We start from the raw sequence: 19888 nt of genomic DNA, 5'->3' as shown, positions 1-19888 counted from the left end.
ATGATTTTTTGACAAAATGAATGCATTTTATTGAACCAAAAAATAGCTTCCAAAGAGGTACACATAGTGTTTAATTATAAATCCAAGAGGAGGATTTGGAGCTTTGATTAAAAAAAGTTCTGACTGATGTAAAGATGTATTACACAACGCAAAAGTGCTCCTATTATAAGTGTTCAAAGGGGGACATTCACTTTAAAGGGAGACTGCAGACTTCTACCACTGATATATACAGTAGTGATGAGTGAACGTGCTGGGATAAGGTGTTATCTGAGCATGCTCAGGTCCTAACCGAGTGTCTTCGGCATGCTTGAATAATATGTTCGAGTCCTCACGGTTGCATGCCCCGCAGCTGTTCACTAGTCATAACACATGCAGGGATTGCCTAACAAACAGGAAATCCCTGTATGTGTTGCGAATCTCGAACAGCAGCGAGACATGCAGGCGCAGGGACTAGAACATATTTTTCGAGCACGCCAAAGATACTCGGTTAGCCCCCCAAGTATGGTCAGATAACACCTTATCCCAGCACATTCGCTCATCATTAATAGCAAGCTACTAATGAAGAGTTATTTTAGAAAGATAACCCCCTTAGTTGTGGATGTATCTCCAAGGATTAAAGGCGTTGTTCAGGCCTAACATATTGATGACCTACAGGGTTCATAGAATCCATCGTCCTGGACAATCCCTTTAAGCTTGGCTAACAATCTCCATAAATAACCCCAGCTGAAATGATATTAAATGCAGCCAATACTGAGCGGTAATCCCTGCAGGATGACTGCACATGGAGGAGAGCAGCTATACAAACAGTGAGGGATTTGTGGATAAATCAGGGAGGGTGGGGTGGATCTCGGAGATCCCAGGACTCTGTCTTTTGTCTGATGTCAGTGCTGCGGACCCATGAGGAGGGCTCGTACCAAGGAGCACGGCCATTTTCAAAACAAGTCGCTCTTTGAAGATGGAAATATTCTATCGTTTGAAGATTAAAGGGCTGTCAAAATCCATATGGGAAAAAAAATAAGTGAAAACTTGAAAGGGTCACCCAAGTTCAGAGCTATATGAAAGCATCTACAGTTCTCGTGTACAATATGCCGCCTCCATAACCTCACAGGGACTCATTCTCCATCTTGCTTCACAGTCAGAGGTTGTAGTCTGAAATATCTACACTAAGGCAATAAGGAATAACTATTTCAGAATAAATTATACTTATCCTTAAAAAAATCTGGGAGCTGGCCATAGCAATCAATCAGCTGTCAGAGAACAGTATGAAATGTAAAGGGTTTGTCTCACGACAGACATATATGGCACATCCACATGTCTAATAGATGATCGGAATGGAGCATATGATCCCCCATTCACAGTGACAGGAGACCTAGCCTAACATGCTCCGGCTATACAGCCGGGCACGCGATCATCTATCAGACCGATATGGCAAGTCCTGTGGACGTCCCCTGTAATAAACCATCCTGCACAGCTCTTACCCAGTGGAATAGCCATTTCGATGAGGTGCCCCCGCATTGGGGTGTCAGATGCCTGCGTTTCGCCTGACGGAACAAATGCATACTGAGGCTCATAACTCTTTGATACAGTAGACTCAGGTGATCGGGATTTTACAATTACTCTCTCCATATCAGGGGAAGCGGTCTGTATTTTAGCCGATTTGAGCTTGACACCTGCAAAATCCAAAAGTCATGTGTTTTGACAATGTACTGCAGACAGGAGACTCCATGTAAGTTACCAGCAGACACAGGCTAATACTGTGCTACTGAAAGGTCTGTATGCAAGCTTAGAGGACAATAAAGAGGTTGTCCAGCCTTGGGGCTCACGTCTGCAGTCACCTTGGGATGCAGATATAGGTGAATACAATGATGGAACGGAGATCATACTGCGTGAGGGGCTTTTTGGAAATATCATACTTCATGGGAGGGGTTGTGTAGCGATATTCTGTGTTGAGGGACTGTGAAGGCATCACACTGTGTGAGAAGTGTGTGGGGATTTCATACTGTGTGGGGACATCATATTGTGTGGAGGGACTGTCTGTAACTGGGTTGAGGGACTGTGGTGACATCATACTGAGTGGGGAACTGTGTTGAGGGACTGTTGGGACTTCATACTATGTGGAAACAGCATACTGTGTGGGGAGTTGTATGTGGACATCATACTGTGTGGGGACATCATACCGTGTGGAAAGATCATACTACAGGGACATCATATTGTGTTGGGAGCTGTTTATTAACGTACAAGGGCTGGATTACAGGAGCTGCATGATTTACTGGTTTGCTTTTCTTATAAACACATGTCTCATGTGGCCCGCGGGAAAATTAATAATTGCCCATCTCTGGTCTAAGGGAATGCTCACACGTAACGAATATGCATTGAAAACGCAAAGAATATTTGATGACACGGATATAGGGATTTTTTTGTGTACTCACCGTAAAATCCTTTTCTCCGAGCCACTCATTGGGGGACACAGGACCATGGGTGTTATGCTGCTGTCACTAGGAGGCTGACACTAAGTTGAGACAAAAAAAGTTAGCTCCTCCCCTGCAGTGTAGACTCTCATGCTGGCTTCCAGAGACCCAGTTCAGTGTAAAAGCAGTAGGAGATTTTTAACAACATATAACATAACAATATCAGAGTACAACATGACAGAGTAAGCAAAGAGCCATAAAGAAAACAAGCCATAAGGCTAACAGGGTGGGTGCTGTGTGCCCCAATGAGTGGCTCAGAGAAAAGGATTTTACGGTGAGTACACAAAAATCCCTATTTCTCCTTCGCCACATTGGGGGACACAGAACCATGGGACATCCCAAAGCAGTCCCTGGGTGGGGAACAATATAACCCAATAACTCCCGTGTACCAACTGACTATAAATGCGCAACAGCCGCTTGCAGAACACGTCTGCCAAGGGCCGCATCCACAGAAGATTGAGTGTGGATATTGTAGTGCTTCGTGAAGGTATGCAGGCTGGACCATGCTGCGGCCTTGCAAATCTGCTCTGCCGACGCCTGGTGCCGAATGGCCCAGGAAGCACACACCGACAGAGTTGAGTGTGCCCTAATCCCCGCCGGGAAAGGTCTGCCCCTGATCTGATAAGATTCTTGAATAGCTGATCGAATCCATCTGGCTATCGTGGCATTAGAGGCGGCTAAACCCTTTCTGTGACCCTCTGGGAGCACAAAGAGGGAGTCAGACTTGCGGAAGAGGGCAGTCCTAGAAACGTACCTCCTGAGGGTCCTTACCACGTCCCAGGTGTGAAGGGCCTTCTCAACCCTATGTCTTGGCTGTGGGCAAAAGGAGGGAAGAACAATATCTTCAGTAAGGTGGAAGGATGAAACCACCTTGGGAAGAAAAGACGGAGATGGACGTAGGACTACTTTATCTTGGTGGAAGGAAAGGAAGGGCGCCTGACAAGAGAGGGCGGCCAACTCTGAGACTCGCCCGATAGAGGTTACTGCCACAAGAAAGGCGACCTTCCAGGAGAGGACAATCAGCGAGACATCCTGCAGAGGTTCAAAAGGGGACTCCTGAAGAACACTCAGAACCAAATTGAGATACCAAGTCTCTAACGGTTTTCTCTAGGGGGGTACCACATGAGAGACCCCCTGAACGAAAGTCCTGCCCTGCAGGTTAGCAGCAATCCTATGTTGGAACAACACGGATAATGCCGAGATCTGACCCTTGAGAGAACTGAGCGCCAGACCGGAATCCAAGCCGGACTGGAGAAATTCCAGAATGGAGGGAATAGAAAAGGCGAGAGGAGGACGTCCACGGAGCCTGCACCATGAGAAGAAGGCTTTCCAGATGCGGTGATAAATGCGAGCGGAAGACGTCTTGCGAGCGCTAATCATAGTGGCAATGACTTGTTGGGATAAACCAGCTTGAGTTAGGATCTAGGTTTCAACAGCCACGCCGTTAAACGTAGGGCCCCTGAGTTCTGGTAGTAGATCGGCCCTTGGCGAAGCAGATCTGGGCGATCTGGTAGCCGCCAGGGAACATCGGATACGAGATGAACGAGCTCTGCGTACCACGTGCGATGTGGCCAATCCGGGGGGACTAGGATCAAAGAAACCACCTCCATCTTGATTTTCCGGATTACCTTCGGTAGTAAAGGAAGCGGAGGAAATACGTACGGGAGAAGGAACTGATGCCATGGGAATACCAGTGCGTCCACCCCGATGGCTTGAGGATCCCGAGAACGCGCTATGAAGTTGGGAACCTTTGCGTTCAGTCTGGATGCCATCAGATCATCAGATCCACGTCCGGAGTCCCTCAGTGAAGACAAATCTGCTGGAAGACCTCCGGATGGAGTTCCCACTCCCCCAAGGCGAGACGTTGACGGCTGAGAAAGTCCGCTGCCCAGTTCTCGACGCCTGGAATGTGTACTGCAGAAATGGTGGAGCGGTTGTGCTCGGCCCAGTGGAGAATGTGAGAGACTTCCCGCATCGCCGCCCTGCTGCGGGTACCCCCCTGATGGTTTATGTACGCCACAACTGTGACGTTGTCTGATTGAATCTGAATTGGGTGACCCGCAAGGAGGAAGTGGAAATGTCTCAGGGGTCTCAGGGTAAATCTGATCGCTCGAATCTCCAAGATGTTTATCGGAAGTCTCGACTCTCGAATCGTCTAACGTCCCTCGGCAGTGTGGTGGCGAAATACCGCTCCCCAATCGAGGAGACTAGCGTCGGTAGTTACCACCAGCCAGTGAATTGGGAGAAAAGACCTTCCCTGGCAGAGAGATGACTCCAAAGTCCACCATTCGAGCGCTTGCCTGATCTGCGGGGGCAGAGGACATAGCCGATCGAGGGATAAGGGACACCTGTCCCAATTGTCCAATAGAGCCTGTTGTACGGGACATAGATGCAGTTGGGCGAAGGGAACCACTTCCATTGCGGCCACCATTTTCCCCAGGATCCTCATGGCAAAACGAATGTAATGAGGGAAGGGACAACAAAGTGTCCGGGTTTCCTGTTGAAGCGCTTGGGCCTTGGACCAAGGAAGTAGGACCAGCCCCTTGGACGTGTCCAGGATCATGCCTAGAAAGGAGATTCGTCGGGATGGAACGGGGGAGGACTTGTCTAAGTTGATTAGCCAGCCCAGGTGTGAAAGGGCATCCAAGGTAATGCGGACACTTGCTTCGCAGGCCTGATAGACGACCTCCTGATCAAAGGTCCGTCCTAAGTATGGCAACACGACCACTCCTCGGAAATGAAGAATGGCCATGACCGCCACCATGACATTTGTGAATATCCTGGGCACGGTGGCAAGGCCGAAGGGTAAGGCCGTGAATTGAAAATGGTCCTCTTGGATGGCAAAACGCAGGAACCTTTGATGTGGCGGGAAGACTGGGATATGGAGATAAGCATCTTTGATGTCTATTGATGCTAAAAATTCTCCTCGCTCCATTGAGGAGATGACTGATTGGAGGGATTCCATCTTGAAATGCCGAACCTTTACATATTTGTTTAGGAGCTTTAGATCCAAAATAGGGTGCACCGTCCCATCCTTTTATGGAACGACGAAGAGGTTTGAGTAAAAACCTCTGAATCTCTCGTATTCTGGAACCGGAACAATGACCCCGCTTTGGCGGAGAGACTTCATGGCGCGGTGAAGCGCGCGAGACTAAACTCCTGAACTTGGAAGACGAGAGGGAAAAAAACAAGCTGGAGGGGAGGCGATGAATTCTATTTTGTAACCGGAAGAAACCAGGTCTCTGACCCATTCGTCAGACATGTTGAAAGAGAAGCAGGCGTCCGCCTACTTTGGTGGTGTCGACCGGAAGACTCCTCGAGTCATTGTGAAGGAAATCTGGAGGGCCTGGATCCCGTAGTTCTGGGTTGCCTAGGCTTACCTCGCCAGGACTGATTTGGCCTGTATGAGGGCCGAGAGTCTCTGTCTGTACGTGGAGAACGTTCTGATCTGGACGAGGCTGTGGAGGAGGACCAGAAAGGGCTACTGCGAAAAAGCCAAAAGCGAAAATGTTGCGGACGATGAAAAGCAGTTTTAGGCCTGTGCTGCGGGAGGAATTTGCTTTTCCCTCCAGTACCATCGGAAATAAGCTGGTCCAGTTTTTCTCCAAACAGACGTCCGCTCTGAAGAGGCAGAGAAATCAGAGACTGTTTAGAAGAAGAATCCGCGTGCCACTCTCTAAGCCATAGTGCTCTTCTAATGGTGACGGCGTCTGAGACAGCAATTGCCGCACAGTCTGCTGCGTCTAAAGACGCGTACATCACATAGTCTTCAGCCATAGCGATTTGTTTGGCGAGATCCGCCGCCTCAGACTGAAGAGCCTGGTCCTGAATGGATTTTGCAAGGGCATCTGCCCAGAAAACCATTGCTTTTGCGACCCATGCCGCAGCGAAGGAAGGGAATAGCAAGGAACCTGAGGCCTCATACACTGAGCGAGCCATGTGGGATTTTTAATTGAAGCACCATCAGGTACAGACAAATGCGTTTTGGTAGCCAAACGCGATACCGGTGGATCAACTATTGGAGGTTCCGTCCAATCTTTGACAAGATCTGCGGAAAAGGGATACTTCGTTCCCAGGGTCTTTTACCCGTAAAACGCTTATCCGGTCGCTCCCTGTGTCGCCTGACTATCTCCAAAATGTCCGGATGAGAGGCGAACACCCTATGGGATCGCTTGGTTCTTGTAAAAGAAACCGCATGATACGGAGCCGAATTAAGGTCATCATCAACCTTGAGTGCATCATTGACTGCTTCAATGAGGGAATTCACAGTCGCTTGAAACTCCGGAGAATCTGGGTCCAAGGATGCATCAGACTCATACTCAGAGTCATGATCGCGAGCGAGAACTGGAGCTACCAGAGGCTGAATGGCGTGGTGAATGCTCAGGAGATGTAGTGCGGATCCGTTTTTTGGATGTCCGTACCTCCTTCAGGTGAGAGCGGCCCCTGCTGGCCAATGATTCACCTATAACGGAGGGGTCTCTTAACCCAGGTAGACGAGTGCCCCGCTCCCCAGAGGGGTCATGGAGGGGTTCAATCGTTTTGGCCAGCGAAGCCATGGATTGCGACAGTGACGCAGCCCACTCAGGGGGGCTAGATACACTGGGGTCGGTAGCGGCGAAGGGCTCTTGGGCACATTGGGTATCACAGGCTGAGCAGAGAGGGGAGCTTTGAGGCCGAGGGAGAGGAGCCTGGCAGGTGGTACACGCAGTGAAAAAGGTAGTATGTACAGTACCTTTGTAGTCTTTTTAGCCTTTGACTGCGACATGATGTACCCCAATATAAGTGAAAAAACACTGCTAGCGGAAGCGATGTGGGGTAAAGCTGCAGGGAAGCACCTGGTGCCGTCTCCTTACCCAGGTCCTGTGTCCCGCAATTTGAAGATGATGGCGCTGAGTAAACCGGCATCCAGGGCGACACGTGCAGAGGGCGGCAGAGCTACTTGCAGTGGGAAAAAAGATGGCTGCCGAGAGCTGGGAGGTAGTCACGCAAGGAGCGTGAAGCGCCAGGACTGGGGGCGGAGCTGCTGGAATGATGCGAGCGGTGGGCGGAGCTTACCGGGATGCAGCCGACACAAGGCCGAAGCCGGGGACTAAATTTATGGCTTCGGCTGGCGCGCACCCGCGGATCGCCGGGAAATGTGCCGCGGAGCTCTGTGGGGACCCTGCCGCTATGGAATCCTCGTACGCCGCTGAAAAAACGACCCCTCCCGGTGCACTTACCCCGATATGAAGGAGATGGTTCAGCAGGTCAGAGCTGTGCCCGGGGTAGTTAGGACGGTGCAGGGTTGGGGAGCCTCCATCCACCATCCCCTGAAAGGGGGGGTGGAGAGGAACCGTCCACCTCATTCCATCATCCGCTTTTACAGTGGTGATGCAGTGGGGGCTGTACGGACGCCACGATGGAAAAGTGCCTCTGAACAGCCAAGGGTAAACGTGGTGGGCAGGGAAGATGTCCGGCAATATGGCCTGGCTGCAGAAGAGGATACTGGAGGTACCACTCCAGTGCTCGTCTGATAGAGAGGGGTGGGAGATCGGTGTCCTTGAAGGGGCCCGTCTCCTCTATAATCAGCTCAGGCAGTGGCATCCCACGTCGCAGGAGAGGATACGGAGAGGTAATACTCCCGTGCTCGCCTGTTGTTGGTTCGGGGAGATCGGAGCCTTGAGAGGTTCCGTCGCCCCTTCGTCCAAAAAGAATTAGAAAATCCGAAAAGTTCTGGTCTGAATAGCAGACGTAGTGTGCCTCCTACGGACACTAAGCTTGAACTGGGTCTCTGGAAGCCAGAATCAGGGTGTATACTGCAGGGGATGAGCTAACTTTTTTTGTCTCAACTGCCTCCTAGTGACAGCAGCATAACACCCATGGTTCTGTGTACCCCAATGTGGCGAAGGAGAAATGCAGTTTAAACTGCTGTGGGTTCACAGAGTAACTGAAAAGTTATTATTCTCATTAGATTAGTAAAATTGAAAAGTTCTTGTAAAAACAAGGAACATTGCATTTTACTTGTTATTACAAATCTTCTCTGTTCTCAAGAACAGTGTGACCTTTAAGTGAGTTGTTTACAGCTCATTATCTTGGTTACCCCTGCAGTCGTCCAGAGGAGACTGGTCTCCTAAGCAAGGAGGGTAGCTCTTTGCTATTCAGCTTGCACTCAGAAGCTGGCCAGATCACTGGATCCAACTAGCTTCCCATACCCATACACTCTCCGATGCTGCAGAGACATAGCTACCCCTGATTGCAGTATCAGGGAACACACATTTTGGGTAGTCCAACTGTCTCAACCAGTCAGGAGAGCCCCACCACCATGAAGCAGTAAACTGTGAGGCAGGGGAGTGATATGCTCATGAAGAATGAAGATGAGAAAACCTCAAGGCCCATTTAATGGGGCACATTTGCACTATTTTCAGACTGAGTCGGCAGCCGTGTGAAGGGCAATGTTGTTTCCTTATTGAATGAAGGTGACAGTTTTGCTAGAGTTTTTCACACCAAAACCTGTGAAAAACGCCCCATGAACACGCCCCATCTTTGGGACATCAGTGCATTCGTTAAATATTTTAATATATTACGATTTTGGGGGTCAATATCTGAGAATTATTCCTCTCTAAAGTTTGTCTTCAATTTCCACTTTAAGGCTTAAAGTCACTTACCCCTCACAGTCTCCACAATTTTAGGCCTCTGGGGTTTGATCTTGGCAAGTGGAGAGCCAAACCGGAGATACGGACCCTTTTTCAGAGTGCCGCGGTGTCCTTGATAGACAGGTGTCCCGTACACTCGGTTCAGCATTTCTTCATCCATCACAGAGGACACGTTGACCTTCTCAGGCCCCTGGATAAGAGGGAGAACTCTAGTAGTAATATAGAAAACGATGCTAGAAAGGTCCTAGAAAGGTCTTCAGAGAGGCATGCAATAGTCAATGATGGATTGTCCACCTTTGGGGGACACATTGTTTTCTTCCTTAAATGTTTGCATTTTTGATTAAAAATAATTTTAATAATTGGATCTCCTTAAAAACTTGGCACAGTTTGCCTCCTATAGCCGCTCTCATTCACGGTCTATTGCTGGCTGTAGAATGAGTTATATTAAAATCAGTCAGTGAATTTGTAACATTTTTTTTAACTTGTGTGCAAATTTTTCTACGTTTGCATTTTATAGGCTCATAAAATCATGTGAGTAAATGACGCCAAAGTTATTAATGAGGGGATGACCACTTAATGAACGTTGCAAAGTTTGAGACTGACCTAAAGTTAGAAAATTATATCTTCACCAAAAATAAGCAGATACGGAGTTCAGCAAAAACGTGCCACATTTTCTGCGGTGAAGCCTAAATAAATCCGCCCGAATGTGACTGCCCATACCCCCTTCTGGAACTTCATGTACAATTTTTCAACTATTGGTTAAACAAAAAAATGTGTGTCTTTTTGGGAGTCGTTGCTTTTTAGGGTTTAGTTTAAGCCAAAAATTGGAGCAAATTGCCGGATAAAATGTGGTTCGAAGTCTCCGATTGTGACACAGAGGTTCTGGGGCCCCTGAACATTCGCCAACGTAAGACGCCTGACATTGATTTAGTGGCTACCTGCTGTAGTTTTCCCACACGCTGGGGCTATGTAAACATTCTCGGCATGGAGGGGGGTCATCTGTATGGAAGTGTTGGATGGATTAGTGATGATGGATTACTTCTATGTCACACTGGGGAAACATTTATGAATATCTGATATATTTCCCGGTCAAGACAGGATCCCTAAGTGGAGGAGACAATTCTAAACTAAAGTTAAAACCATTATCCAAAATCATCTCCTGCTGGCGGCCGCTCTCGCTCAATCCTTCAATGCCTGTTACATTTTTTCTATGTAATATAGTAGTTCTGCAGAAACCTTCACATACAAGAAGCTGAGAAATAAACATTAGAAAGAAAAGACATTGACTGTTACTAAGGATCAGTCATCAATATAAGATCTGTGGGTGGCCAACATCCTCCAACCCCCGACTGGACATAACCAGAGTATGGAAAAAGCATACCGGTGGCTAACTGTGTAATGGCCGCCACTCCCGGATACTCCCTCACACACGGCCTAAGTTTGTATGTATCTTTTTTTTGTAAACCTTGATTCATCCTCCCCAGGTCCAGTGCAGTTTTCACTGCTGCTCTCAGCTCTGTTATTAACATTATGTTATTGGCGCGGCAGCCATTAATTGAAGCTCAGCGGATCTGACCTAGTTAATGACACAAGCTGCAGAGCTCACTGACTGGCTGCAGCGCTGGTGATGTCCCGTCAGAACTGCAGACAATAACGGACACTGAGACCAGTGGTGTCGACACTGAGATGGACCTGGGGAGGGTGAGTAAAGGATATATATATATTTTTTTTTTTGCTTTTTTTTTTTTTTTTTAAAAGAGGGGTTTTCCAAAACTGGAAAACTTCTAACTCCTATAAGTGAACACGCACATGATCTAAGTATGAATAGAAAAGTAAATTGTAGCTTAATGCCTTGGGCAGCGGCTTATCTCATGGAGGAAAAAAAAATGTACATGTAATGTGTTTGCACTCTAAAAAGCATTGTGAGAAAGAACCAAGAATAAAGGCGAGGAGAACACATGAGTAGAAGAACCTTTGCATGGTCAGGTCTCTCTGGATCTCACCTTTGAACTTCCATCTTTCTTTGACAAGACTCTTCCGCTTGGCCCTGCGAGCTTCTCTCCACTCTTCTTACACTGAGGTTTGGTCGGGGCCCCAGATGAAAGCTTTGTACTCTTCATCACGCTGCCCGCTGGAGCTTTGATGTCCCGATATCTATTGTCTTTTATGTCTTTGGCACTTCCCGCATTTTTCCTCACAGCAGACTCTTTACAGCGCTCATCTGCCTTCTTTTTCCTTGAGTCTTCTTTCGCCATTTCATCCTGGAAATTATACAATCACAAAAAAATATCAGGGAAATGATTCATATAGAGATATAAAGTCTCTAGGGAGGTCAGGCTCACATCACAGGGCAGTGTATGGGCTCAATAGTAAGTATATGGTCAGTACATCCCCCATCACAGGGCGATGTACAGGTTCAATAGTAAGTATATGGTCAGTACATCCCCCATCACAGGGCGATGTACAGGTTCAATAGTAAGTCTATGGTCCATACATCCCCCATCACAGGGAAGCGTACGTGCTCAATAGTAAGTCTATGGTCCATACATCCCCATCACAGGGCAGTGTACGAGCTCAATAGTAAAGTCTATGGTCCGTAAATCCCCCATGACAGGGCGGTGTACGAGCGCAATAGTAAGTCTATGGTCCGTACATTGCTTATCACTGGGTACTGTACAAGCTCAATAGCAAGTCTATGGTCTGTACATCCCCCATGACAGGGCAGTGTACAAGCTCAATAGTAAGTCTATGGTCAGTCCATCCCCCATGACAGGGCAGTGTACAAGCTTAATAGGAAGTCTATGGTCCGTACATCCGCCATGACAGGGCAGTGTACAAGCTCAATAGTAAGTCTATGGTCTGTACATCCCCCATGACAGGGCAGTGTACAAGCTCAATAGTAAGTCTATGATCCGTACATCCGCCATGACAGGGCAGTGTACAAGCTCAATAGTAAGTCTATGGTCAGTCCATCCCCCATGACAGGGCAGTGTACAAGCTCAATAGGAAGTCTATGGTCCGTACATCCCCCATTAAAGGGCGGTGTACAGGTTCAATAGTAAGTCTATGGTCCGTACATCCACCATTACAGGGCGGTGTACAGGCTCAATAGTAAGTCTATGGTCCGTACATCCAACATCACAGGGAAGCGTACGTGCTCAATAGTAAGTCTATGGTCCGTACATCCCCAATCACAGGGCAGTGTAGGGGTCATTAGTAAGTCTATGGTCCGTACATCCCCATCACAGGGCAGTGTACGAGCTCAATAGTAAAGTCTATGGTCCGTACATCCCCCATGACAGGGCGGTGTACGAGCGGCGAGCGCAATAGTAAGTCTATCATTCGTACATCTCCCATCACAGGGCGGTGTACGGGCTCAACAGTAAGTCTATGGCCCGTACATCCCCCATTACAGGGCAGTGTACAAGCTCAATAGTAAGTCTATGGCCCGTACATCCCCCATTACAGGGCAGTGTGCAATCACAATAGTAAGTCTATGGCCCGTACATCCCCCATTACAGGGCAGTGTACAAGCTCAATAGTAAGTCTATGGTCCGTACATCCCCCATGACAGGGCAGTGTACAAGCTCAATAGTAAGTCTATGGTGCGTACATCCCCCATGACAGGGCAGTGTACAGGCTCAATAGTAAGTCTATGGTCCGTACATCCCCCATTACAGGGCAGTGTACAGATTCAATAGTAAGTCTATGGTCCGTACATCCGCCATGACAGGGCAGTGTAAGGGCTCAATAGTAAGTCTATTATCTGTACATCCCCCATCACAGGTCGGTGTACAGGCTCAATAGTAAGTCTATGGTCCGTACATCCCCCATTACAGGGCAGTGTACAGGTTCAATAGTAAGTCTATGGCCGTACATCCCCCATGACAGGGCAGTGTACAAGCTCAATAGTAAGTCTATGGTCCGTACATCCCCCATCATAGGGCAGTGTACAAGCTCAATAGTAAGTCTATGGTCCGTACATCCCCCATTACAGGGCAGTGTACAGGTTCAACAGTAAGTCTATGGTGCGTACATCCCCCATCACAGGGCAGTGTACAAGCTCAATAGTAAGTCCATTATCTGTACATCCTCCATCACAGGTCGGTGTACAGGCTCAATAGTAAGTCTATGGTCTGTACAGTCACCATCACTGAACGGTACACAGACTTCTTAATGAGTTATGACACTGTTAGGCTGGGAGTTTTTCAGTACCTATTTAACTATGACGCCAGATTTAGATTCTTCCCAGATCTCTGTGTCCCTCTAGTACGACCATCACTGTATCATCATTCTTCTTCACCCAGCGCACACAGTTAGTTGACTAAAGCAATTCAATGCTGAAAGATACTTATTTGTCAGGAGTCTCCGCAAACTTAGTGGCTTACAGAAAAGAAGGGAACAGTACTCATCCAAATAAACCAACTGTGATTTACCAATCAAAAATGTCTCGGATATGCTGGTGTATGACTAACCTGAACTTCAGCAGTGATTTCAGTAATCATTGAGTCCACAAGCTTCTGAAGTCGAATTTTCTCTGTTACATCACTGAGAAAAAAAATTGAATAAATAAAATTAAAGAAATTCAAACTACAGTGGGGAAAATAAGTACTGGATACACTGCCGATTTTGCAAGTTTTCCCACCTACAAAGAATGGAGAGATCTGTTTTTTTTTTTATCGTAGGTAAACTGTGAGAGACAAAATACTAAAAAATAATCCAGAAAAATCACATTGTTTGATTTTTACATAATTAATTAGCATTTAATTACATTAAGTAAGTATTTCATACAATAGAAAAACAGGACTATTTTGATACGGAAACCTTTGTTTGCTATTACAGAGGTCAGACGTTTCCTGTAGTTTTTGACCAAGTTTGCACACACTGTAGCAGGGATTTTGGCCCATTCCTCCATACAGATCTTCTCCAGATATTTCAGGTTTCGGGGCTGTCGCTGGGCAACATTGAGTTTCAGCTCCCTCCAAAGATTTTCTATTGGGTTCAGGTCTGGAGACTGGCTAGGCCACTCCAGGACCTTCAAATGCTTCTTACGTAGCCACTCGTTGGTTGCCCTGGTTGTGTGTTTTGGGTCACTGTCATGCTGGAAAACCCAGCCACGACCCATCTTCAATAATCTTACTGAGGGAAGGAGGTTGCTGGCCAAAATCTTGCGATACATAACCCCATCCATCCTCCCTTCAATACGGTGCAGGCGTCCTGTTCCCTTTGCAGAAAAGCGCCCCCAAAGAATTATGTTTTCCTCACCATGCTTCACGATTGGGACGTGTTCTTGGGGTTGTACTCATCCTTGTTCTTACTCCAAATACTGCTAGTGGAGTTGATACCAAAAAGTTCTATTTTGGTCTCATCTGATCACATGACCTTCTCCCATGCCTCCTCTGGATCATAAAGATGGTCACTAGAGAACTTCAAACAGGCCTTAACATGTGCTGAAGTCAGCAGTGTGACCTTGTTTATCATGCAGGATTTTAATCCATGAAGGTACAGTTTGTTACTAACGGTAATGTTTGAGATTGTGATCCCAGCTCTGGGCTGACTCCAGACCTTTCTCAGTATCACGCTTCACCCAGATGGCGAGACCTTGCATGGAGCCTCAGATTGAGGAAGATCGGCAGTCATCTTGTGCTTCTTCCATTTTCTAATAATTTTGCCAACACCTGTTGCCTTGTTGCAAAGTTGCTTGCCTATTGTCCTGTAGCCCTTCCCAGACTTGTGCAGGTCTACAATTTGTCCCTGGTGTCCTTAGCCAGCTCTTTGGTCTTGGCCATGGTGGAGAGGTTGGAGTGTGATTCATTTGAAAGTGTGGACAGCTGTCGTTTATACAGGTAATGAGTTCAAACGAGTGCAATTAATACAGGTAATGAGTGGAGAGTAGGAGGGTTTCATAAAGACAAACTAACAGGACTGTGAGAGCCAGAATTCTTGCTGGTTGGTTGGTGATCAAATACTTATTTCATGCAATAAAAAGCAAATTAATTATGTAAAAATCATACAATGGGATTTTCTGTTTTTTTTATTTTTAGATTCTATCTCACAGTTGAAGTGTACCTAGGATAAAAATTACAGACCTCTCCATTCTTTGTAGGTGGGAAAACTTGCAAAATCGGCAGTGTATCCAATACTTACAGTATTTTCCCCAATATATAGAAATATATTATTCATATACACCTTTTATGTGGAAAATAAAAATGGGGTGTCAGTACAGAATAGCACGGATTATGTCAATAGAGCTAAGACTCAATATTACAACTGCTGAAAGACAGAATCAGTACAATTACAATCGGGATGTTACCTGTCTGTTGCCAAAGTGCTGATTAGGGTGTATCTGCGTGCCCAATCATTGGCGCGGGCAACTGCCTCTAAATTGTCTTCAAGCACTTTCCTTTTATTCTGCACTTCTCTTAGGATGCACTCTGCATCTTCACACATTGATTTGGGGGGATTAATGGCTTTTCTCCAGATGACGGGCGATTTAGATAGTGATGCTGAATATGTAAGCTTCTTCCTGGGCTACAGGAAGAAATGTTGTTATTCTAGAGGTGGATTATTACTATTATTTTGCAAAAGAGTAGTCTACAGACGGCCATACATATGAGATTTAATTTGACCAAGGTTGCCAATTTTGCCTGGACCCAACACTCGTATATCAGCATAGGCTTACAACAGTAGCAGAAGTCATGCCATAGTAGACTCCTGGCAATCAATCTGTGTATAATGCACTGAGTACCCTAAATCTTAACCATTAATTGAACTTGAGAATATATATATATATATATATATATATATATATATATATATAAAAAGATGCATATGACATATTATACAAGACTCCCACTCTGACAAGGGCAGTACCCAAGTGACACCTTGCTCGTGTCAGCTCCCACAATCTTCTCCCTACACATTTCAGCTCTATTTCCGTTGGCTCATCAGTATGTAATGCTTGGGGTAGATAGAGGTATGGGCAAAAAAATGACCGATGACCCCTGATCTGCGTGTCACGTGGTCTCAGGCACATTGTCTAGTTTTAAAGGTCAGCGTGTGACGTCAGCGCTTCAGTGCTGGGATGGAGAGGAATACCATTCCCAGCCAATAGCAACCGCTGTATGTGAGATGACGCACTCCGCGTCATCGGGGGCATGTCAGGGCGCCAATCACACAATTCCCCATAACCCAGCCTGCAATATGTATATAGCAACAGGATCTCATGTTCAAGAGTGTTGTTCATCTCTGGAGTATAATTTGAAATAATCTAGATATATTCATAGCCAAAGCTAACAGACAGTTCTCCTCCTTCTTGACCTGTCCTCTGCCTTCGACACAGTTGACCACTGCCTACTGCTACAGATTCTTTCTTCCCTTGGCATCAAAGACCTTGCCCTGTCCTGGATTGCCTCATACCTTTCCGACCACACATTTAGCGTTCCCCACTCCCACACTACCTCCTCATCCCGACCTCTCTCTGTTGGTGTACCTAAAGGCTCTGTCCTGCCCCCCTCCCCCATTTCCATCTATACCCTTAGCCTAGGACAACTCAAAGTCTTATGGATTCCAGTACCAGTATGTGGACGACACTCAGATCTACCTCTCTGGCCCAGATGTCACCTCTCTGCTGTCCAGAATCCCAGAGTGTCTATCAGCCATATCCTCCTTCACCTCTCGCTTCCTAAAACTCAATGTAGACAAAAGCGAACTCATCATCTTTCCTCCATCTCGCATATCTCCCCAACCCGACCTATCTATTATGGTAAACGGCATCACGCTCTCTCCCGCACCTGAAATCCGCTACCTCGGAGTAACTCTCGACTCTGCCCTGTCCTTCAAACCACACGTCCAAACTCTTGACACCTCCTGTCGCCTCCAACTCAAAAATATTGCCAGAATCCATCCCTTCCTCAGCCCATAACCTACTAAAACTCTTGTGCATGCCCTCATCATCTCCCGCCTCCATTACTGCAACACCCTCCTCTGTGGCCTCCCTGCTAACTCCCTTGCACCACTCCAGTCTGTCCTCAACTCTGCTGCTCGGCTAATCCATCTCTCTCCTCGCTACTCCCCTGTTTCTCCCTTCTGCAAATCCCTCCACTGGCTCCCAATTCCCCAATGAATCCAGTTCAAACTACTAACACTGATCTACAAAGCCATCCACAACCTGTCCCCTCCCTATATCTCTGAACTAATCTCCCACTATCTTCCCTCACGTAATCTCCGATCCTCCCAAGACCTCCTACTCTCCTCCACACTTATTCATTCCTCACACAACCGCATCCAAGATTTCTCCCGAATATCCTCCATCCTCTGGAATTCCACACCTCATCACGTCCGATTATCCACCACCCTCGAATCCTTCAGACGGAACCAGAAAACCCATATCTTTAGGAAAGCTTACAGCCTGCAATAACCATTCTCCCGCCTCACCACCACCCCCAAGCTGCCGCATCACCACCACCCGAGCTGCTGTACCCCGACCTTCTGTCTCTTTCCCATTATCCCGTAGAATGTAAGTTCGCAAGGACAGGGTCCTATCCCCTCTGTACCAGTCTATCATTGTAATTTTGTTTACTGTAAACGATATCTATAACTTTGTATGTAACCCCTTCTCATGTACAGCACCATGGAATTAATGGTGCGATATAAATAAATAATAATATAATCCGTTTTTCATTGGTGATAAGGAGAAAAGTTCTGCTAGTTCACATAAATCCAATGAGACATCATATGATTAAAGGGGTCCTTTGTTCATTCCGCAGTTGGAGTAGGACCCATGGTAGATCATAGATGTTGATAAATCACAATATTATCAGTGCAGATAAATGCCAGGTACATAATCCTGGTTTGCGACTTTTTTTGCAGATACAAAAGAGTCATGATGAACAGGTTTGGTCAATGAATGAAAAATAGCTGGGTGTAAATAGAGGCATATACTAACCTACAGACACTGTCAGGTTGGCGCCATTACATTGATTACAAGGATACCTGGTGATGAAATCCATCTTGTGGTTGTTGTTTAATCTTTATTTTCAGTTCTGAGTTAATGAAACGCTCGTGCTTTGGGGCGGCCTGTGGGGGGGGGGGGGGGGGTTTAGGTTGTCTTCAAGTGGTGCTCTAATTAGGTATTCATGTGTATGGCTTCTGACAGGTTACTGATTCCTCACTGACCTGCCTCACATTTTATGCTGCAGCATGATTGCATGTGTAATGTGCAGTTCAAGCTTTTATATGATGCTATAAACTCATCAGAAAAAAAAAAAAAGTGTCTGAAAATGGCGCCGAAGGCATCTGCACAGTAGTAGCTATCGGCGATTCGATAGCTGCTACTGCGCAGGTGGCACCATCTTGCTACAGAAAAAAAAAATCCTCTTCTAAGATGGTGCAGAGGAAAGGGCCGGACTGTGGGTGCTGACAGGGCACCGGGTCCGGAACTGCTGGGGCCGGGCCTTCTGTTGCAGGGGGGGGGGAGGAGATTTAGGATGGAGCAGACCCTTGACCTGTGTAGAGGGGGAGTGGGAAGCCAGAGAAGTATAAGAGGGTTTGCGTGGGAAAAGAGAGGGGTTTCCCGCCAGAGGGAAGCCAGGGAGGACCGGCGCTGGGCCGCGGGCAGAGATAGGCCGCACAGCAGCGATTACGGTCAGGTGCAGCAAAGACTCTCAAACCTCATCGGGCTTGCTGAAGAATGTAGGCTGAGTGGAGGATCACAGTGGGTTACTCTTTGCTGCGCTGCAGAATAACAGACTAGGGGCTCAGCGGGTCAGACCGGAGACTGCCCGCTGCCGCTAGAATAGGGACCAACTTGTTAGGCGGGGAAGCCTGAAGAACTCTGCACTGGCCTCAGCCGGCAGCCAGCCAACCGACCCAGGAATAAAGAAGGACATCTGAGTTACGCTAAGTGAACTTGACATTATAAACTGCCATCTTGAGTTATTCTTCATTTGTACCCCTTTGCCTTCACCTCATTTATCCCCTATTGCTCCCTGCGAGGAGGTTATCCCTGTACCTATTAAACCAGTAATTGTTTTCCCGTTACCCCTTTGCTCTGTGTCACTGCATCCTAGCACCTGTGTTACAATGGCACCGCCGATGCCTGTGCAGTAGCAGCTATTCGGACCGCAGATAGCCATTTTCAGACACATTTTTTTTCTAATGAATTTATAGCATTACATAAAAGAATTAACTGCACAGTACACATGCGATCATGCGGCAGCACAGGCGCCGCCTGCTTGCTGCATGTAATTTTTTTTCCCGATACCGTATATATATAATTCGTTATGTAAGGCTACTTTCACACATCAGGTTTTTTGCATTACACATCAGATTTTTTGCATCACACATCAGGTTTTTTGCATCACACATCAGGTTTTTTGCATCAGGCACAATCCAGCAAATTAAAAAATAACACGGATCCGTTTTTTTTTTCCGCTGGATCCGTTTTTTCTCATAGAGTTGTATTAGCTCCGGATTGCGCCTCATGTCCCAACATTTCATCTGTTTTTTTGCCGGATCCGTCAAAAATTAGTTTTCCGGCGGACGGAGAAAACGTCCAGAGCAACATTTTTTTCTGTCCAGCGGAAAACCGCATGACTGATCCGGCAAAAAACGTATGAAAAGCAGGTAGAAATGGCCGAATCCGGCAACCGGATCCAATTTTTAACAGGAAAATCCAGTTTTTAACAGAAATCTCTCGATGCCAGACTTTTCTGGTGGCGGCTTATCTTCCGGAGAACACAGGGTAAGCTAAGTGAGGCAGAACTTTCATGTGTACGGGACAGGATG

General features: G+C 46.9%; 1 protein-coding gene across 2 annotated transcripts in view; it reads right to left on the bottom strand.

Moving 5' to 3' along the window:
* KIAA0586 (KIAA0586 ortholog) overlaps positions 1-19888 on the bottom strand; it is a 234614-nt gene that overhangs the window by 152051 nt on the left and 62675 nt on the right. For both annotated transcript variants that reach the window (XM_069733299.1, XM_069733306.1), the window contains 5 exons: positions 15414-15631; positions 13576-13648; positions 11104-11361; positions 9113-9290; positions 1479-1670 (listed from right to left, as the gene is read on the bottom strand). In XM_069733299.1, the coding sequence (XP_069589400.1) occupies positions 1479-1670; positions 9113-9290; positions 11104-11361; positions 13576-13648; positions 15414-15631 (919 nt within the window). The remainder of the gene's footprint in view (positions 1-1478; positions 1671-9112; positions 9291-11103; positions 11362-13575; positions 13649-15413; positions 15632-19888) is intronic.

The sequence above is a fragment of the Ranitomeya imitator genome, chromosome 1 (genome assembly GCF_032444005.1).
Source record: "Ranitomeya imitator isolate aRanImi1 chromosome 1, aRanImi1.pri, whole genome shotgun sequence".
NCBI lineage: Eukaryota > Metazoa > Chordata > Amphibia > Anura > Dendrobatidae > Ranitomeya > Ranitomeya imitator.
Note: the sequence above shows the minus strand (reverse complement) of the source record. Positions and strands in the feature narration are given on the sequence as shown.